General features: G+C 37.7%; 1 protein-coding gene across 1 annotated transcript in view; it reads left to right on the forward strand.

Annotated features, from left to right (window-relative positions):
- The window catches only part of ric8a (ric8 guanine nucleotide exchange factor A), a 340114-nt gene that overhangs the window by 187230 nt on the left and 129464 nt on the right, over window positions 1-23420 (forward strand). Inside the window, exon 10 of the mRNA XM_090393889.1 lies at window positions 5787-5885. Coding sequence (XP_090250015.1) covers window positions 5787-5885 — 99 coding nt within the window. The remainder of the gene's footprint in view (window positions 1-5786; window positions 5886-23420) is intronic.

Genomic DNA, 23420 nt, shown 5'->3' on the forward strand with positions numbered 1-23420 from the left:
TCTTGACTTCCTCCCCTTCTCATTTCTAATGCCAACAAAATTTACTTCCATTACAGCAGGAGGAATTTTATCCAAGTTTTGGTTTTTCTCATCAGAATCCTTTTTTTCTGATGTTTCTTGATTTGGTGAATCAATCTTTACTTGTGGTTCTGTTTTGCCAGACAATAGAGGCTCCATCCCATCCAAATTTTTGCATACAGGTTCCTTGAATGATTTGCTAGGCAATTCCTTAACAGTCCCTTTCCTATATTCAAATTTTAGTGGCCCCTTTCACTCTTGTGGAATCGTACCTTACAATGCTCTTAGGTGATTCATTTTCTGCCAAGAAGGTACACTTCCCATCACGCATAGTTGCATTTAAAGTTGTATCTTGTCAAGAAATCATTGCCCAGAATTAGTTTTATGTGTGGAAGAGACGTCCTGGATAGAACCAGAAACTCATGCCAAGCACACAGCTTGAACTCTGAGAAGCAAACTTTCAGACGTACAGACTTGGTCACGTGAGTTATTGAGGCTGAGACTCCAGAAATTTTCACTGATTCTTTGAGGTTTGTGACCTCACTCTTCACATAAGGCTTTAGTTTCCTAAAGTAGTCCTCGGAAATGATGGAGGTCTTAAACCAAGTATCTATTAAAGCAGTGCAATATCTTCCACAGACCTGCCCTTTAGAAAAGAATATTCTCTTCCAAGAACATTCTTTTCCCCTTGCTCCAGGTCCTATTCATATACATATGAGACCTAGTGTCCTTGTTTAGATTTCTATTAGAGTGCCTCCTTCCGCTAAAACAATTGCAGGCAAGGTGCCCAATCTTATCACAATTGTAGCATCTGGGAGGCTCTCTCCTGTCCCATTGCTCACTGTTTCATCTAGAATTTGATGGGAAGTCCTCAGTCTTATTGGACGTTATCTCTGCTAATTTCTGCATAACTATATCCAGTTTATCAAGGAGGGGCCTCTGTAATTTTTCTACCTCCTCTTTGATTATCCTTGTGGTATCTTCAGTCATGAAGCCACTAGTCTCACGGTTCTTTAGGGACAAGGTTTCCATTTGTCTCATCATTTCATCCAATCTCTCTATGACTGGTTTTTGAAGAAGTTCCACTTCTTGCTTAACAATTGATCATACATTACATATCTCAGAAGAGGCTTCTGTCAGTTCATCTTCGCTGCATGAACCCTCATTCCCCTTCTTACTCTTTGACTTTTCCTTGCCACAACTGTTCCTGGTCTTGTCAACTAAGTTGACAAGACCAGGAACAGTTGTGGGACGGATATCCCCAAGCATTAGTTCCCGTTCCTTGACCACATTGTAACACTGGTCTAGATTCGATATTTTCTTATTGAACGCAGCTTCCCTCAGTTCTTGTCTAATCCCTTGTCAAAATTGCTGGATGACAGTCCAGTCCAAGTGGGGTCTTTCCTCACTGGAGACACTCAATATACTGCCCACTGTTAGCAATTGGTTTTGAAACTCAGAGATATTCTTCCCATCCTTCTGAGAACATCTTTGTAGCTTCCATAAATTTGGTCCTAGGTCTCAGTTCTCAAGATTGAGACCTCTCAGGTCTCAATCTTGAGAACTGAGAAATTAGGACCTCTTTAAATTTGGAGTACTCCAAAGTCTCCTTCAGAATGGGAGAGGAGTATAGGAAAGGCCTGGCCTTTCCTGTCAACTTGCTCCGGAGTAGGACCAGTAATTGAAAATCAGACCATCCCCCAGCCTTTCTTAGTTCCTCTATATAATAAAAAAAATGACATTACATCGTCCGTTTTCTCCCTGGAGAATTGAGGAAACACTTGTTGGGGGTTAATGCACTTGAAGAATTCTTCATCATTCATGCCTGAACTGCTATTTGTTGCAATCTGAGTTAACACAATCTTTCAATAGTAAGTTCTAAATTCAAAATTCCCAAAATTCAACCTTTTCTATCTTCAAGACAATTTTTATTTTTTCTAGAATCCGAAACCTACTTGTTTGCGAAAAGAAATTTATATATATATATTTTATCTTAATTCTCAATCCTATCAGCTGCACCATTTATGTTGTGTCCCAATCTCTTAAACTGTCAATTTTGTGTTCTATACTTCCGATCTTTCCTAAAGAGACACGTGGTACCTCCAAGACACAAAGGGATTACCTTAGGAGCGAGCCAAAACCTGAGTGGCAAAGTTCTTGAAATCTATCTTCTCATAGAACTCTAGGAATATTTATTTTTTTTGCTGTGCCACCTAAAACGGTTAGATTAAGTAAAGTTATCTTAACCAAGAAGATTTCAAGATGGACACAAGTGACTATTGATTTGCAGTCGTGACCCACAATGTAACCTATTCTTCCCCGTTCAGATTCGAATCTTTTACAAGTGGTGCATCGGATTCTAGAATTCAGACACTTAGGTTTAAAAATAGCAAAGGTTTATTAAGCACATTAACACATTTACAATACAATTGACATTCATACTAAATTCTAATACTAATCAGATAAGATTGCATGTATCCTTAATGAAACAAGAGTATCAAAAACAGCATTCCTAATAAATCATTAACAGAGATGGTTATTTTAGAGTAATATTTTTTCATTAAACATTCATTATATATCTCATTACTCAGACTAATTCATCTCAGCTTTCTCTAAAGCATACACATTAAATTAACCTGTATATGAGCTAACTCACTGTACTTTCTACTGTTAACATGCTACAGTCCTGCTCTAATTAAATCAAAGTCCTTGATCCTTAATGTCTCTTAATTTCATTTAACTTAACGCCATAGTAAGTTACACACATAGCATAGACAAAGGAAATTTTAACGTTACCATACACTAAGGCTTTTCATAATTGTTCCTTCAATTTGGACTGTCTTCCTTCGGTCAATCTTCCTTCTTGTTCACTTAGACGATGAGGTACCTTGGATTATCCAATCATTCTGTGATTTCACATGATTCTGGCATGACTGAGTTGTTCCTGGCATAACTATGGCATTGGGTGGTTTCTCCTTCACGATGTCTGCTACCTAGACGTTGAGTGTTTCCAAGGACTGCGGATACACGAGCAGTGATGTACTCCTTCATCACATGATCAGGAGCTTATAACATTGCCAGCACTTGGACGGCATTTCCTGCTATCGCTCACCGGACTCTGAACATAGCTTACCGCTGTTCCTAGTCCGAGCACTTCGGGATAGAGCTGCTCCTCCGTGCAACCTTCTATCTGCCAAACGACCTCCGACCACCAGCCAAGGGAAGAAAAAATTTACGAGAGTGAGGGGGGGGGTTCCTAACCCTTTTATTTCTATCTCCCCTACCAGTAATCACTGTAACCTTCATAACTCACCCAATGCATAGCATTTCACCCACGTGGGTCTCGCTTCATACTGTTTGTTTCTGATTTTCTTCTGACCACGCTCTGCCACGTGCTGTGAGCCTGCGACTGCCTGAGGCCACCTCTCCTTCTGTTGCCGTGCCTTTGCCCTTTGAACTTTTGTTTACAATATTTTATGCAAGTCATTCCTCAGACAATTATTATAAAATTTAGTAAATCTTTGTTCAATTTATACAGTATTAACGGCCTTGCACAATCAAAAGAATTATTATTTCCTCTAACAACGTACAATCTCTTTTCTTTATGCTAACATAATTTTATATTATATTACATGTATATAGCATATACTTAGAAGCAAGCATTTTCCTACATAAAAATTTGTATCTTAATTTTCTATCTGTTAAACGATGATAGATGTGGAATTCTTTAGGATTCCCACTTATCAAGATTTAACAGAACTACTACTCATAGTTCATCCAAACTGCAAACTGAATATCCCCATCCAAATCTTCCCCAATATCATTAATATATAATTTAAAGAGCAATGGCCCTAAAACAGACCCTGAGGCACACCACTAGTGATTTTCCTCTTCTGCAATATTGCTCTCCCATACACCCCATACACAACTTTTTGATACCTATCAGACAGCTAATCTCCAATTGAATGCACTACTCTAATATTCAACCCCATCTGTTCTAGTTTGACTGTTAACTTATGTGGTAATCTATCATGTCTTCGCAAAATCTGAGTATACTAATGTGTGTCATTGTCACTTAATTTATAAGTAGGTAGTCCACTCCTTTGGAACATAAACTGACACTTGGCAGCTCAAATTCTGTGAATTTCACTTGGGAGAGAAACAAAAGGAGAACAAAAGAAAACACCATTTAACCAACTCATGTTAAACAAATGTCAAAGCAGATTGTCAACTCCCTGGCACATTCCTTCAAAAATTGGTGATATATCAAGTCCCACAGCCCACATTGGTGATATATCAGGTTTGCTCAATTCCCCCATATACCTCTTCACTCACAGTCAGGCTGTCCTCTCCTCATCCACTGCTCTCAAACTCTTAATGTCACATTCAGAAGAATTAAATATCTTTATGAACTGTTCATTAAATATCTGAGCTATATCCTCTGCAGCAGTTGTTCTTATACCATTTTCCACAGTCATTGTCATCCTTCCATAATCTCTTTTTTTTTCTTTTTTTTTCACTCGCTACATATTGAAAGAACTCAGTAGGATTTTTTTTTTGCTTCGCCACTCGTACTGAACTTTTGCTACCCTTACCACCCAAGTTACCTTCCTTGCCTGTTCTTTGTAACATTCATGAAGTTGATTATTACTACTCATTTTATGTTGCCTCCATAATCGTTTTTTTTTTTTTTTTTTTTTTTTTTTTGTATTGCATGCTTAATTTCGTTATTTCCATTTCAATTCCTACCTTATTTAACTTTCTGAACCTTGGAATATATTTAGACATTGCTTCTACTAGATAGCTCTTGAATATTTCCCAAGCAGCATTGATCGCCTTTCCACTCTTTCCATGCTACACCAGCAAGCTGTCTCCTGAGCTTCTTATAATTACCAGCCTTGTAGTTCCACATGTACCCTTTCCTCACAGAAATCCTCACACTGGTGACAACCACCAAGGTAATCACTTCATGGTCACTCTCAACAATTGGAGGGTGATTTGACACCTCATTTACAATAACATCCTCTGATGTGGTGGGCTACCCCTAGTTGTCCAGCTCTGACCCCAAAAAAGCAACTACAGCTGGAATATACCTAAATAAAATTGATGATTAAACTGAAACACCTGTTCTGATTTTTACTTATCTACCAAAAATTCTCTCCTCATGGATTAGTAGAAGAGTGTTCTTTTTATGCCCTGCAATGATGCATATTATATTTTACTTTAATATAGTTATTGCTGAGGTCCTCCTTTGACAAATCTTTAACTCTGTAGAGGAGCATACATTATAGTAATAATAATTAGTAAGAAATATCAAGATAATATTAATTTATATATGATTTAGTATTTGAATGTAACATATGATACTAGTATGTATTCTGTCATAAATTATAATCTTCTAAATAGAAAAGTGTATTTTAAATTTAAAAGTTTTAATTTAGTAAAACATTGATAATTTTGTAAAATGTTTTCACATCATCTATAGATCAGTCATATACATTCTGATCCCATTTCTGGAGAGCATGTTAAGATTTCAGCTGATATTTGAGATAATTCACAAAGAAAATGAATCAGTTATAGCAGAAGTAGCTAGAAATCAGTCAGCATTATACCTGAAATTAACAGATTGAAGCTTGTTTCTCTCCCACCACCACATAAATTTACTTATTTCTTTTAACCTTGTATGTGCATCAGATTATGAAACTTTCTTTTTAAATTATTACTAAGATATGTTAGAAGTATAATTTATAAATGTATTTCTTTTATAGCCTATCAGAAATTGTAATGAAGCTATTTCTCCTATACTCAGTTCACTTATCGAATGTGCTCGTTCCAATCGAGTAATTCGGAAGTATTTACGAAGTAAGGTAAGTAACTCCTTGGGATGCATATCTTTCCACAATTTTGAATGTGGAATGATGTGCACCCCAGATATTAGAGATAAAATATATGAACTGCTTTAAATTCCTAATTAATGACCTAAGTCTCTAAGAAATGGAAGTTTGCATTTACAGTATGCATAATTAAGTGTGTGTGTGTGTGAGAGAGAGAGAGAGAGACTTACTAAGAAGCTGGATACTATTGTAGTTGTCTGGCAGGTAACATAATTAGCATAAAGGTTCATTGAACTGAAAATTGGTTTTTATAAAATTTGGACATATATAAAGGAAGGGTAGAATATAATACAGTTGCATGAATAAATATGGTATTTATTAAATAATGATACTCATATTTCATGTAAACTATATTTATTGTTATTATTATTTATATGGACACTCTATTAAGTCAAAAGAAGACTCATTGAGGGAGACCCACTCTATCCATTAACACAATACCTATTATACATCTCCTTAAACCTATTTACTATTGAGGTGTTCACAACCACCTCTGGCAATTCATTCCACTCGGTCACCACTCTACAAGTAAAGAACCTAGTTAGCATATCCTTAATAACCACACTTTTCCAAGTGTGACCCCTTGTTTTCTCCCTGCTTCCCCATACATATATAAAAATCTCTTCTGTGTCAATGTCTTCTCCTGTAAGATTGCTTTTAAGAAACTTAAGATAGAAACTTTCAAGTAACTTATAAGTTTTTATCATATCCCTTTCCTCCACCTGTCAGCTAAACTCTGCAATCCAGACACTGTCAATATGTTCTCAGAGAGAACATTCCACATACCTGTTATCAGCTTGGTCACTCTTCTCTGAATCCTCTCCACCACCTCCTTATCCTCAAGAAATGCAGGTGACCAAATCTGTGCACAGTAGTCAACATATGGCTGAATCATAGCCTTATAATTATTATATTATATTATTATGTGACACCTCCAAGGAGTCCAAAGTCTCATCGAGGGTTCTCATTCTCATCACTGTATTCTTCAGTATCAAGTAATTCTCTGATCTATTTTGCCAACTCTTGCAATATGTCCTCTGAATTTCAAATCTCTATCCACCATCATCCCCAGATCCTTAGCCAATTTCCTGTAAACTAGTATATTCAATATGATACAAAATGTGTAATCTTTTCATGCCATAGTACATTACCTTACATTTTACAACATTGAATTGAACACCATTGTACTTTGACCACACTGCCAATTTATTTAAATCATCTTGTAAGATAGATATCTACATCACTTTATCAACTGTTGCCCTCCCTAGTTTTGCATCATCAGCAAACAACTGAATATTCCCCCTTCAAATTGTCTGCTATATCATTAATGTACAAATTAACGAGTAGTGGTCCTAGTACAGAGCCTTGGGACACTCCACTAGAGGCTCTAATTTGCCTTGATTCCATTCCACCATACCATGCCTCCAGCCTCATGTCTATTCCCATTTGCTTCAACTTATGTAATAGTTTTCCATGCTATATTCTATAAAATGCCTTTGCAAAATCCAGCAGTATCATGGTGTGGTCATTTCCTTTATCCAGTTCTGCTGTCACCTTATTATAAAATGTGAATAAATTACTGAGGCAGGACCTACCTTTTACAAAACCATGCTGCTCCTTATAAAGTATCACATTCCTATCCACCCTTTCCTGAATTTTACTTTTAACCAACTTTTCCAATTACTTTAACCAGAGATACTGATTGGTCTGTAATGTGCGACTTGTCTTGGGGCTATGTTACCCTTTTTCCACTCTCTTGGAACCTTGCTAGAGCTGGACTTAGATTGAACATCTTCATCAGAGGCAGTGCCAGTTTACTTGCACATTCTCTTTGCATACGAGCAGACATACCATCTAGGCCTACTGCTGTGTTCACATTGATATTTTTCAGTATACTGAGTACCTTCTGTTAATCTACCTCATTGCTTACGTTAGTCTTTGTGACCTTAGTAACTGCAAAGTCACCACCTAGATGATATACCCTTGCAAGGTGATCACTTAGTAACTGAACTATTTCTTTTGCTTCTACCACTTCCCTGCCATCAGCACTGATTAAAGTTATCTTTCCATAATCTTCTTTCTCTACTTTGCTACACAGCAACAAATCTCTTTATCTCTTTTGGATTTACTTTGGCCTGCTTAGCTAATTTTCTCTCAATTCCTTACCATGCTAGTTACACTTCTTGCTTGTGCTTTATACTGCTCATGGGCATTTTGAACACCTTGTTGTTTATATTCCTTCCCAATCCTTTTATTGCTAGTTATTCACTTAATCCCTATTCTGTTTATCCTCCTCATGGACGCATCCAGCTCACAATCTATCGAAAACCAGCAGACACTAGACGTTACCTGCACTTCAAATCGTCTCACCATATTGTGCAAAAACTCAGCATAATACATATGCTTAAAAATAGAGCGACCAATATTATCTCAGAAGAAAAAGATCTCCTTGATGAACTCACTCTCATATTCTCAAACACTAGTAAACAATAGTTACCCAAAAAATGATCAAAAAGATTCTTCATAGAAACCTTCCACAGCAACAACCTCCTGTCACTCAATATACATCGTCATCCCTTATGCAGGCTCAGTTTCAGCAAAAATAGCCAAACTCATGAAGTCTTTCAACATCAGAATTGCTTTCAAACCTGTCAAAACCATGCACCACATTTTAAGATCTCCTAAGGACATTAATGACTCCTAGCACAAGTGAAGTACGGAGGTATCCTAGGAAATGTGCGGTCACAAGCAAGGTCAATGCGATGCACTGAGGCCTATCATGCCTGTAGTGTGCGCTGTTGTATTTTTGTGATGTGATACAGCCTGCTTTTGCAATGGTGTGTGCTTAACTTTACTTTGAATACGAGACCAATGATACTAGACTCTAACCAAGGTGTTCTGTTAAAATTTCAGGATTTGTGAAATGTTCTGTTCTAGGAAAAATTTGGGGAAACACTTCCATAGTATAGCAGTTTGCCTTGAAACCAACAGAAACTTGTTCTGGGTTTCATGGTGCACTGTGTAGGGATGTTGAGCAGCAGCTGCACATGCTCCAATGAGCTTGCTACTAAGTGGGGGAATTATTGATGCTATTTCGGATGAACATTTTCCATGGAAGTTCTGATAGGTTTCACGGTATAAAAAGAACACAGATGGTTAAGAAAATAACTATTTATTAACTTAAAAGCTAATATTTCGCTGGTAATATATCCAGCATCTTCAGAGCACACAACACAAAGTTTGTTATAAAAGCAAGACAACCACAATCCGGTCTAACAGTGGGGACAGTATAAGTGATTGCAGCGTGCAACACAAGACTAAAGTCCTAATATGGCGCCATCTAGGTCAAAAAAAAAAAAAAAAAATATTCAAAGTTTTGAAATAGTAGTCCAAATGATAAAAAATAAAAGTAATAAATATTAATTTGGTCTTAAGATGACTGTCTCCCAAATCTTTGGTAGATTTATACAGCCATACTTGTTAAGGTTTGGGGTATGTTTTAAGGCTTCTGTTGATTCCAGGAACAACCTCTCTGACTTGTAGAAGCTTCTGTGCATTACTTTTGTTTCTTTCCAATTGATCCTGTGTGCAGGGGTATCCAGAGCATGGTCTGCCAGACCCGACTTACCATAGCGAAAGTGTCGGATATATATTTTGTGTTCACTGAGGCGGATGTCCACATTTCTTCCTGTCTGTCTGTAGTAGGTTTGATGGCAAGAACAGGGCACTTCATAGACACCAGGATGTGATAAAGGAGTGCATTTGTCCTTAGGTGAACGGATGAGAGTTGCTAATTTTTTATAAGGTTTAAATACTGTGCGTAATTGGTGTTTGTTAAGCACCCTAGACGTCTTTTCAGATGTGCCTTTAATGTATGGGATGGTGATTGTTTTGTTGTAGTCTTCTGTGGTAGATAGAGGGGATTTATGGGTAGCATTTAGTATGTTATCTATTTTACGGGGATTATAACCATTGTTTAAGAAGGTTTGACGTAGGTGAGAAAGTTCAGCAGTGAGAGCAATGTCATTGGAACAGATTGCTCTAGCTCTATGGGTTAGTGTTTTTAAGATACCATATTGTTGAGAAGGGTGATGGTGTGATTGTTTAAGTATCTCCCTGTATGTGTGGGTTTTCTGTAAATAAACAGAAAATGATAAGGAACCTTCTGGAAGACGTGTGATCAGTGTGTCCAAGAAAGGCAGGCAGTCATTGGTTTCTAGTTCCATTGTAAAGTGGATTTTAGGATGCTGGCTATTTAGATGCATTAAAAATGTATTCAATGTGTCTGGGCCATGTGGCCAAATGGCAAACACATCGTCAACATAGCATAGCCAGAGGCTAGGTTTGATAGTGGCTGTGTTGATAGCTAATTTTTCCAGATGTTCTATGTAGAAGTTGGCTAAGGGGGGGAGAAAGAGGTGAACCCATAGCTGTCCCATCTATCTGTTTGTATATTTTCCCTTTCCATGTAAAATAACCTGCCTGTACTGTGAATTTAAATAGCTGGAATATATCTGGGGGAAATTGTGAATTTAGTAAGTTAAGTGTTTCAATCAGTGGTACATTAGTGAATAATGAGGTGATATCAAAACTCACCATTAGGTCTGAACTATTTAAGGTGTGGTTTTCTAAAATACTTTTTAGGTGGGTAGAATTTTTAATGGCTTCCGTTGAACGTGGGATTCACAACTTGCCTCCAGCCATAGCCAATAATATTAGGTTAGACGGGGCCAATATCCTTATCCATTCTAAGCCTCCCAAAAATAATATCCCGCATAAAGAAATAATAGCTCTAAAAGAACTACGCAATAATAACCACATTACAATAACCAAATCAGACAAAGGAAACGCCACTGTAGTTATGGATACAACAGAATATGAAAGCAAAATGCATGCACTGCTCCAAGACCGGTCTACATATCAAATCATAGATCGAGATCCCACCAACTCACAAAAGAATAAGGTGTGCAAGTTACTGAACAAAATCACTTCCTGGCCTAAAGAAATTGTCAAAAAACTTAAACCCATACACATTAAAGCACCCAGAATATATGATGCTCCAAAAATACACAAACAAGGTACACCTTTACGTCCTATTGTAGATAGTATAAACAGTCCTACACATAAACTAGCCAAACATTTACCAAAATTACTAACCACTTACACAAACAATTCTCCCTCTTTTGTTAAAAATTCTACCCACCTAAAAAGTATTTTAGAAAACCACACCTTAAATAGTTCAGACCTAATGGTGAGTTTTGATATCACCTCATTATTCACTAATGTACCACTGATTGAAACACTTAACTTACTAAATTCACAATTTCCCCCAGATATATTCCCGCTATTTAAATTCACAGTACAGGCAGGTTATTTTACATGGAAAGGGAAAATATACAAACAGTTAGATGGGACAGCTATGGGTTCACCTCTTTCTCCCCCCCTTAGCCAACTTCTACATAGAACATCTGGAAAAATTTGCTATCAACACAGCCACTCTCAAACCTAGCCTCTGGCTACGCTACGTTGATGATGTGTTTGCCATTTGGCCACATGGCCAGACACATTGAATACATTTTTAATGCATCTAAATAGCCAGCACCCTAAAATCCACTTTACAATGGAACTAGAAACCAATGACAGCCTGCCTTTCTTGGACACACTGATCACACGTCTTCCAGAAGGTTCCTTATCATTTTCTGTTTATTTACAGAAAACCCACACATACAGGGAGATACTTAAACAATCACACCATCACCCTTCTCAACAATATGGTATCTTAAAAACACTAACCCATAGAGCTAGAGCAATCTGTTCCAATGACATTGCTCTCACTGCTGAACTTTCTCACCTACGTCAAACCTTCTTAAACAATGGTTATAATCCCCGTAAAATAGATAACATACTAAATGCTACCCATAAATCCCCTCTATCTACCACAGAAGACTACAACAAAACAATCACCATCCCATACATTAAAGGCACATCTGAAAAGATATCTAGGGTGCTTAACAAACACCAATTACGCACAGTATTTAAACCTTATAAAAAATTAGCAACTCTCATCCGTTCACCTAAGGACAAATGCACTCCTTTATCACATCCTGGTGTCTATGAAGTGCCCTGTTCTTGCCATCAAGCCTACTACAGACAGACAGGAAGAAATGTGGACATCCGCCTCAGTGAACACAAAATATATATCCGACACTTTCGCTATGGTAAGTCGGGTCTGGCAGACCATGCTCTGGATACCCCTGCACACAGGATCAATTGGAAAGAAACAAAAGTAATGCACAGAAGCTTCTACAAGTCAGAGAGGTTGTTCCTGGAAACAACAGAAGCCTTAAAACATACCCCAAACCTTAACAAGTATGGCTGTATAAATCTACCAAAGATTTGGGAGACAGTCATCTTAAGACCAAATTAATATTTATTACTTTTATTTTTTATCATTTGGACTACTTTTTCAAAACTTTGAATTTTTTTTTTTTTTTTTTTTTTTTTTTTTTTTTTTGACCTAGATGGCACCATATTAGGACTTTAGTCTTGTGTTGCACGCTGCAATCACTTATACTGTCCCCACTGTTAGACCGGATTGTGGTTGTCTTGCCTTTGTAACAAACTTTGTGTTGTGTGCTCTGAAGATGCTGGATATATTACCAGCGAAATATTAGCTTTTAAGTTAATAAATAGTTATTTTCTTAACCATCTGTGTTCATTTTATACCGTGAAACCCATCAGAACATGCCTGACGAACACATAACCCTATCCACGTGTATTTTCCATGGAAATATTTGTAGAAGACACATAGTGCAGAGACCAATCGTCTGTGTGAAAGTGGGGGGGGGGGGGAGTGAGGTGGTAAGAGATGGGTCATTAATAAGTGATTGCTCTCCTCTGTATGGAGTTGAGCAATTTGAGGAAACTTTTGGGGGCCCACCCTATATGTGTGAGCAGTATTCGATGGTGGGGAAGATTTGTGATTTGTATAAGGTTAATAGCTGTTCAGGGGTGAAGTAATGTCTCGAGCGAAAGAGAAATCCTAGTTTTTTAGAAGCTGAGGATGCAATGGTTGTTATGTGTTTCTGTCAAGAGAAGCTTCATGTCAGAGTAATTCCGAGAAGAGAGATCTCAGATTATCTGGAAATTTGGGTATTGTCAAAAATAATATCGGGATGAAACTGGTTCTTTTTTATGAGAAATGAGACAGTACTGGGTTTTATTTGCATTGAAATTGACTAGGTTATCTGAACCCCATTGGAGGATGGCTTGGATGACTTGAATTAAGGGCAGTGGTGGTTGCTGATCTGTAGGTTGAGGTGAGTTGTGTGGAGTAAGGTTTATCAAAAGAAAGGGAGGAGTGCAATGTGCTGTCATCTGCAAAACTGTGTATTGGGTTGGAGGTAAGCTGAAGTAGGTCATTGATATATAGTAGGAAGAGGTTTGGTGGGAGGACATAACCTTGAGGAACTCCAGCATTAGTTGAATGGTGAGAGGATATGGAGCCATCCACCACCACCACCACCACACATGGAGAGCGTCCAGACAGAAAGCTGGCAATCCAATTACAGAGGTCTTGAGATAGACCAAACGATGGTAGCTTGCTTAGTAAGCCCTTGTGCCAGACCCAGTCAAACTCCTTGGAAATATCAAGTCCAACCGCTTGAGATTTGCCAAACTGCTCCATGGCATTTGACCAGAGATGGGTGACATATGTCAGCAGATCTTCTGTTGATCAGCAACGACGAAATCCATACTGGTGGTCATTTATTAGACGGGTAGCTTCAAGGTAGTGTAGGAGTTGGGAATCGATGACATTACATTTGATGACAGGACTGAGGTGAGCAAGATGGGGTGGTAGTTGGACGGCAGTGACTTATCGCCCTTTTTTGGGAATGGGTTGAATATAGACCAATTTCCAGGCTGTGGGATAGATACCAGTGGAGTAAGACAGTATATATAAGTGCCATGACAGATCTCGTGTGCGAACCTTCAGGACAATTGGAGGAATGCCATCAGAGCCAGGAGACTTTTTTTTTTGTCTAATTATACAGTGTTTTGCTGATCTATTTCTGGCAAAAGGATATAGGGGGCATTGTATGTTGGGCATCTGGAATAGTTGGGGGACATTTGCAATTGCCATCTGGATATGATAGAGGTGGGAATAGTGTTGGGCAGAAGTTATGGCTGATTACTTTGGTGAGAGACCAAAAGGCTCAGCTATCATTTGGACAGGCTGCTAATTTACTGCTTTTGTTCTTTCAAACTCCATTTTGGAAGCATTGATTGTAGTTTGGAAGGGCTTGGGCATAAGCTCTAAAGGAGGATGGGGTTCTTGATCTGAGCCAGTGATGGTATGTTTGGTTTTTTATTTGTACTGCCTTGGCACATCTTTTGAAAAACCAGGGTTTAGTTAGGGAGTGGCAGGTCAGACTGTGGGTAATGTATTATTCCATGCCAGTGAGGATTACCTTGGTGTGAGTTCAGTGCATGTGTTTGGGTTGGAAGGGCAGATGCAATAGTCTAACCATGGGAATGAGGCATAGAAGTTGCAGAGGCTGTCCCACTTTGCACTGTTATAATGCCAAACTATTCTTGTATAGGAGTGTCTGTGTAAGCATTGTTGCATGGGGATGATGAGCACTACATTATGGTCAGAATTGCCTAGCGGGCCCTCTACGTTCATTGTGTATTTGGAAGAGTCTAGGGCAAGGGTGTTCAACCCATCGATCGCAGTCGATCGTGGAGTGATTTTTGGTCGATCTCTTGTGTATTCCTACTTACTTTACAAATTTAATTAAAACTGAAATAATATTTGATATATATATATATGAAGAGCCAAAGGCTTCAATTCGGCGACGTAAAATCCTCATTTAGTTTCTATATGCAGCATGAAACTCTTTGAGATTCTTATTCGGCTATGAAACAATATGTGATGTAATATCCCTTAATTTAACTAAAAAACATATTTTATTTATCATTGTTTTGTCATCAATCAATCAAATTCCTGCCATGTACCCTCAAGGGGTGTACAGGATATAACAGTACTACATGAAAAATTTACATCATTACTAACTTCCTATCTACAATTTTCCTCCAAATCAGTCTGTTACTTGTCAAGACTCCAACATTATCAGATCTTATATTTCTATCGTCTAAGGCACTTTGTACCGTATCAATCCACCTATATCTTGGTCTTCTTCTGGGTCGTTTTCCTGCCAACCTGGCAGAGAACACTTGTTTTGCTAATCTTTCCTCTCCCATTCTATTTAAGTGACCATACCACCTGAGATTAGCTCTGCTAACGCATTCCTGGATGCTGACAATGTCAAGTTCTTTCCTAATATAATCATTTTTAATATGATATTGCCATTGATGCCATCTGTTCACGTCTATAATCTTTCTCAGAACTCTCATATCTGCGGTCTCTAGTCTTTGGTCAAGTGTTTTACTTCTGACCCAGCTCTCAGATCCATAAGTTAAAACTGGTTTGAACACTGTCTTGTATACAGCTAATTTAGTGTTCCGACTAATTTCTCTCTTATTCCATATGAATTTATTCCATTGACTTCCCACCATACCAGCTTTGCTGATTCTGTTGTCTATTTCTATATTTAATTTCATCTTCAGTAAAAATCGTGCCTAAATAGCTGAAATGTTTTACTTGTTTCCACAGGTTCTCCATTCACAACACAGTTGACATTTTCAATGATTCTGCCTATTTTCATTGTCTTTGTCTTTTTATTGCTGACCTTCATTCCACATCTATTACAACAGCTATTCAATTTAGTCAGAGAATCTTGCAGACTTGTAGCGGATTTATTTAGAAGTATAACATCATCTGCATAAAGCAAAGAGCTGACATTAACATCTCCAATTTTGATAAGATACCACTTTCCTTCATAATGTGATCCATATAGATAATGAATAACAGAGGGGTAACCTTGTCTCACACCAGATTTAACATTAAACCATCTTCCTGTACTTCCTTCAATTCTAACTGCCGACTTACAACTCAAATAAAGACTAAGTATTGCTTGATATAATGCCCCATTGACACCATATAACTTGCAGCGTATTGAATAGCTTCTCTCTTGGCACCTTGTCATATGCCTTTTCCAAATCGACAAAACTTAAATACAGATCTTTGTTATATTCCCATGCTTTCTCGACTCTTTGTCGTAAATTGAAGATCTGATCCTGACAGCCTCTATTTGGCCTGAATCCAGCTTGTTCTTCACCAAGCTTTTCTTCCACAATTCTTCTCAACCGTTTCTCAAGTATACTTGCATAGATCTTGCCAGGAACACTCAGTAGGGAAATACCTCTGTAATTCTCACATTCAGTTTTATTTCCCTTTTTATATATGGGTACTATGAGAGCTCTACTCCAATCATCGGGAATTCGTCCCTCAGTCCAGGCTTTCTGAACTATGTAGTGCAGCCACTGTAAGACTTTTATACCCCCATACTTCAGCATTTCTAGTCGAATATCATCTACTCCTGCTGCCTTTCCACATTTCAAGCCTTTGATGGCTTTTTCTACTTCAAGTATGGATATGTATTCGTGACTGCATGCCTGGTCAGTGTTTTTTATCACTGTGCTGTCATCACTGCTTGTTTCATTTAGCAGTTTTTCAAAGTAATTACTCCATACTTCAAGGATATCTTTTTCTCCTGTTTTCATGTCACCTTTATCATCTCTAACTCCTTTTACAGCACTCTTTCCTCCATTCCTAAGCTTCTTCAACAACCTCCAGAATATTTTGCCGCCTTCTTGATATTTATTTTCTATATTCTTCCCAAAGTCCTCCCACGACTTTTGTTTAGCTAGTTTTACACACTGTTTAGCTTTCTTACATTTGTCTCTGTATTCTGTAAGATTAAAAGCTGACTTATTTGCCAGGAACTTTTGATATGCTTTCTTCTTTTCCTTCACTGCCTCTTTAACTTCCTGTGTCGACCAGGGAGTTCTAATTTTTTATCCTTGCAGACAACCTCACCACATGCCTCTCTGGCAGAATCAATCAATGTTTTCTTCAGAGTTTGCCACTGAATCTCCATGGTTTGATTCCTGTTCTCAAACTCTTTCATTTTCTTTTCAATAATCTTTCTGTATTTTAGTGTACAGTTCACATCTGAGAGCTGCTCAACTTTTATTCGCTTTAAAACTTTCTTACATGTTATTCTTTTCGACATGAAATTCAATTTTATCCTGCTCAAGACTAAATAGTGATCACTTCCAATTTCAAATCCTCTGTACACTCTGATGTCCTGCACCAGGGAGAAAACATCACTATCAACAATAACATAGTCAATGAGACTTTTCTTATTCCTAGCCTCTTCTCTCCATGTGAATTTGTGCACATTTTTATGTTGGAACATGGTGTTAGTAACAACCAGTCCATGTCCTGAGCAGAAATCCAACAGATATTTGCCATTATTATTAGCTTTGCTCTTTTTTCCAAATTTTCCCAAAATATTTTTGTATGTCTCACGATCATTTCCTACTCTGCTATTTAGATCCCCAAGAAGGACCAACTTTTCCTTTTTCATTGTGTCAGTTGCTTTTTCTCCAGCTCTAGCTATGATCAGATGAGTCTAAAAGAAAGTGATACAAGGGCTTGGGCATACCCCTTAGGTGATGCGTAGCGACATCGCCCTACAGCTGCGAGATGTGGACGAGGGTTATCACATCAAGGGCAGGCGTGGTTAAAGAAGCGAGCCCAGCAAGTGGAAACATTGAATGTTGGAAGCATGGCTGGAAAGAGAAGAGGTGGCAGACATGATGAGGAAGTTGGACATTTTATGGGTGCAGGAGACAAGGTGGAAGGGGGAAAAGGCAAAAGAACTAGGAGACGGGTATAAATTGTTCTACTCTGGAGCGAATAAACAGGGAAGAAATGGTGTCAGAATTGTGGTGTGTGGCAGAATGAAGGATGACATACTGGAAATGGGTAGGAGGAATGACAGGATCATGCGAATGAAATTGGAGAAGAACAACTGATCGTCTTATTTGTGTATATGCACCACAAGTTGGCTGTACAGCAGAAGAGAAAGATGAATTCTGGAATGTGCTCGATGAAGAAATGAGGGAACTGGAAGAAAACAAGATGGTGATTGTCGGAGGAGACTTGAACGGACACATAGGAAGACAGAATAGGGACTGTGAAAGGGTCCATGGTGGCCATGGAGTGGAAATGAAGAACCAGAAAGGAGAGAGGATTTTGGACTTTGCAGTAGCGTTTGATCTGGCAATTGTGAACTCCTTTTCCTGTAAGAGGGAAGATCATTTGATAACATTCAGAAGTGGCAACAAAAGTTTACAGATTGACTACATTTTGACTAGAAGAAAACATCTTAAGGCAGTAACAAATTGTAAGGTAATCCCAACAGATCAAGTGGTGCGGCAACACCGGCTGCTGTGCACAGACTTTAAAATAAAGTCAAAGATAAGAACCTTTGGAAGCCATGGGAGGAAGAAAATTAAGTGGTTTCGCTTAAAAGAAGAGGGTGTGAGGAACCGTTTTAGGGAGAAGGTATTAGAGAGGATTTCGGATGGACTAGAAAGTGTACAAGACTGGTGGAGACATAATTCAAATGTAATTCTAAGCTGTGCAATTGAGGTGCTTGGTGAAACATCCGGAAAGATTAGAGAGCAGAAGGAGGGTTGGTGGTGGAATGATAATGTACAAGATGCAGTGAAGGCTATGAGGAAACCAAAGCAGAAGTGGGACAAGTCCAGAGTGGTAGTGGACAGAGAGAAAAAGCGAGAAACCAAAAGAGTTGTTGCACAGACGAAGGCCATGGCGTATCAAGACCTTTATGATCAATTAAGAACAAAGGAAGGACAGAGAAAGCTTTATCGATTAGCAAAATGTAGAAATCAGGCATAAAAGGACATCGTACATGTGAGGCAGATAAAGGACTCTGGAGGAAGGGTATTAAGGAGGGAGTATTAAGAATAAACAGATGGAGAATATACTTTGCAGGTCTTTTGAATGAAGAAAATGCAAGGACTCACATAGAAGATGGGGAGCCTAATGAGGGGATGGTGCAGAACATTAGTAGAGTGGAAGTGAAGGAAACCATAAAGAGGATGAAGAATGGAAAATTGGTAGTCCCTGACAAGAGGCATGGGAAGCACTAGGGGAAGTGGGAATTGACCTGCTGTGAGACCTGTTCATAAACGTTTGTCAATAGGAAAATATACCTGAGGAATGGAGGGAAAGTATTCTTGTCCCCATCTGCAAGATTAAAGGAGATGCCCAAGACTGTAAGAATTACAGAGGAATAAAGTTGATGTCCCACACAATGAAGATCCTAGAGCGGGTTCTTGATGGAAGACTGAGGAAGGAAGTGGAGATTACAAAGGAGCAAATTGGCTTCATGCCTGGTCAATCGACGACAGCTGCTATCTTTGGGTTACGACAGATGATGGAAAAGTTTCAAGAGAAGCAAGGGGAGCTACACCTGGTTTTTATTGATCTGGAGAAAGTGTATGATAGTGCCAAGGCAAGAAGTCTGGAGGTGTTCGAGGGAGAAGAGGGTACCGGAGAAATATGTCAGGTTGGTGCAGGAGATGTACAGAAATGCGAATACGAGTTCGAACCTGCCTGGGAGAGACAGAAAGTTATCCAGTAACAGTTGGCTTGCATCAAGGGTCAGCATTAAGTCTGTTATTGTTTAATATTGTGATGGAGGAAGTGAAGGAAGATGCACCTTGGACTATGTTGTATGCAGATGACATCGTGCAGTGTGCAGAATCAAGATAAGAAGTGGCAGCTAAACTGGAAAGTTGGACCATCCTCTTTCATTGTTAAACCTAAGGTCAATGACTTTAGATACTTAGGTTTAACAATGAAAGAGGATGGTGAGGCTGAGAAGGAAGTGGGATGCAGGATACAAGCAGGATGGAAGAACTAGAGAGAGATGACTGGAGCGCTATGCGATAAGAGCATGCCGATCAATCTAAAAGCCAAAATCTACAGGACAGTAGTGAGACCAGCTATGACGTATGCTGTGGATAATGTGGCCCTGAGGAAAAATAACATCAGCAGGATGGAGGTAGCGGAGATGAGATTGCTTAGGTGGATGTGCGGTGTGACCAGAAAGGATCGTCTGAGAAATGGCTATGTAAGGGGAACGGTGAAAGTTACGAACTTAAGAGCAAAAGAAGAGATGGAGGGAGATGGTGGAGGAGGACTTCAAGATGAAGAACTTGGATGTGGCTACAGCCCAACACAGGAGGTTGTGGAGGAGACTCACCGCAAACAGCGACCCTACTTAAGTGGGAAAAGCTGCAGAAGAAGAAGTTAATGTCAGACATTCACCAGTGTGTTGCATTTTCATTTCATTTTGATGAATCAAACGACTTCACTGATATTAATGGTATTTCAAGATTATTCAAGTAAAGAAGAACTTTTGAAAATTATACCATTATTGGGAAGGACTAGGGGAGAAGACATTTTTTCGGTATTTGATGAATTTGTGAAACAACACAAACTTCCGCTTTTTAAACTTGTGTCTGTTACTACTGATGGTGCTCCTGCAATGATAGGTAATAAATCAGGCTTCATTTCATTATGTAAAAACAATGACAAATATCCAGATTTTTTAACGTACTGTATTATTCACCAACAAGTACCGTTTAGTAAAAGATTAAACACAAAAGATGTTTTGGATATTACATTTATAATTATAAATTCTGTTCGAGGAAAAGCTCTACAATGGCAGTTATTTAAATTACAGGCAGATGATGATAGGGAACTTCTTTTGTACAATAATGTTCGCTGGCTCAGCAGAAGTCAATTTTTAGAAAGATTTCTTGTATTAATTAACGATATAAAAATTTTTCTTGATGAAAAAGGAGATATTTATCCACAATTGAGTGATAAAAAAATGGTTGCTATACTTATCATATTTAGTACATTTCTATACGAAATTAAGCAATTTAAATTTAGAGTTACAAGGTAGAGATAAAAATTTAATTGACATGTTAAGTTCAATAAAAGCTTTCCAACAATACTTACTTTTATTAAAGAAAAATATAAATGACCGCGAATTTAGACATCTCCCATATTTATTAAAATTTTTTGAACAAAATCAAGAAATGCTTCTCTATGATTTAAAAGAATTCATTCGTGAAATAGAATTAGTTGAGGAAGAAATAAATTCAAGATTTAAAGATTTTAATAAAACTGAAATGGTTGTATCTTTTATCAATAATCCATTTCAAGAAAACTTGATCATAGAAATTTCAAATAAAATTAGTGGGCTGTTTGATATAAACCAAGCTGAAGTAGAACTTGAGATAATAAACATTCAGAATAGTTTACATTTAAAATCAATAAACAATGAAGTCATTTGGAAGTATGCACATGAAAAATTCCCAATATTAACTGATATTGTGCAAAAAAGTCTGTCGTGTTTCAGATCGTCATGCTTGTCAGAATCCGCTTTTTCAAATATGACGATCATAAAAAATCAATTAAGAAACCAAATTACAAATGATCATTTGGATGATTGTCTGCGATTGGTCATCTCTTCATATCAATTTGACTATGAAAATATTGCAAGGTCCAAACAATGCGAAATTTCACATTAACTTTTTTTTTTTTTTAATCAACCAGCATTTCCTGTAACTTGTGAGTTTGTAATCAATCTGTTGTTTTTTTCTAACTTTGGTTTTCCAAAAATAGAGAAATAAATATTTTATTCCAATATATTTGTTTTTTTTTTTTGTTGTATTAAAATAATTAAAAGTGATAAATAAATTTTTAAATACACAAATAAAGTTTTTAGTTGTTTATTTGTGCATGATCAGATATCAGGTTGGGGGAACGTGATCTATGTAAGAGAGTAGATTGCCGAATAACTTATATACAGTAAACCCTTGCCAAACGCGGTTGTTATGTCATTAATACATTGTGCGCATGGCAAAATCCCGTTCTGCAAAGTTAACTTTCTATGGGAAAAAATGTGTTAGGTATAGTTCAAATTAAGAAAGTATGTATGTATAATTTAAACTAACCTAATTATTGTTGTAATTAAAAGGGAAAAACGAAACAAATGTTAATTGAAAGGATTTTTATTACTGCTTAATAAGTAGGTACATGATACAATTATTTTTTTAAAAAGCTAGTGATTTTTGCTTGGGACAATGACTAACGCAACTCTTTAAAAGTTTCACGGTATGGAGCGCAGAGCCTTTCATAAAGTGTCCTCTTCTTTCTTCATTTGGGTCAATCTCCATTGCATAATCAGATCCTATGCCTTTTTTTAACAATTCGTTTAACTTCTTTTAAGCTAAAGGCACTTTATCTTCTTCTTCACTATCACTACTTTCACTGTCAGCTGGTGTTCAAGATCATCCAATTCTTCATTCGTCATTTCTCTATCGTGATTCTTGATTAATTCTTTGACTTCTCCTTCTTTTATATCTGAAAATCCTTCGCCGCCAATTGCTTTTGCAATTTGTACGATTTCTTTGGCTTCATTTTCAATCGATGGAAATCCTTTAAAATTGTTGACAACTTGTGGCCAGAGCTGATGCCAGCAAGCATTCATTGTTGATGAACTCACTTGTTTCCATGCGTGTTTAATCATTTCTGTGCAGTGGCTTATGTTGAATCGCTTCTTCCAAAATGCCATTAGCGTATCATGCTTTCCTTCGTCTAGTGCTTTATTTACAGAGGTGTAAACATGCAAATAAATATGACATAATTATGTCATATTTAGGCTTTGAATGTGTTTATGATCCCTTGATCCATTGGTTGGATTAAGGAAGTGGTGTTAGGTGGGAGGAATAAAACCTCTACATTTGGATGCAATGTTGTGAGGACTTCAGCACCATGTCCTGGAGCATTATTGAGAATTAGGAGAACTTTAAAGCACATGTTTTGCTGTTCTAAGTAATGTTTGACTTCTTTAACGAATGAATTTTCAGACCAGTTATTAAAGAGGGCTTTTGTTACCCAAGCTTTTCTATTCCATTTCCACACAACAGGCAATTGCTCAAAATTTTTTCCCTGCAATGCACGAGGCATTTTAGATCGATAAATGAGCAGAGGCTTGCACTTGAAGTCGCCTGATGCATTTCCACAAAAAAGCAAAGTGGGTCTATCCTTAAAAGCTTTAAAACCTGGGGCAGCCTTTTGTGTCTTTGTGATGTAGGTTTGTTGTCCCATTCGCTTATAAAATAGGCCCGTCTCATCCGCATTGAAAACTTGTTGCAGAATGTAACCCCTCTCTACAATGAATTTCAAAAATTGGGGGTTTGAATTTCTCTGCTACTTCCTTATCTGCAGATCCAGCTTCTCCGTGAAGCTCGACATTGTGCAAATTAAAACGATGCTTAAAGTTTTCAAGCTAACCTTTGCTTGTTTGAAAGTCAATTTTCTCTGATGATTGGCCATCTTTATTTAAAACGAAAGAAAACAAATCTAAAGCTTTGTTTTGAATAGTAACACCATCCACAACTGAGCCAGCTATATTTTTTCCATCTTTT

The sequence above is a fragment of the Typopeltis vanoorti genome, chromosome 6, assembly GCF_054136105.1.
Source record: "Typopeltis vanoorti isolate ZY-2024b chromosome 6, IOZ_Tvanoo_1.0, whole genome shotgun sequence".
In the NCBI taxonomy this organism is placed as follows: Eukaryota; Metazoa; Arthropoda; class Arachnida; order Uropygi; family Thelyphonidae; genus Typopeltis; species Typopeltis vanoorti.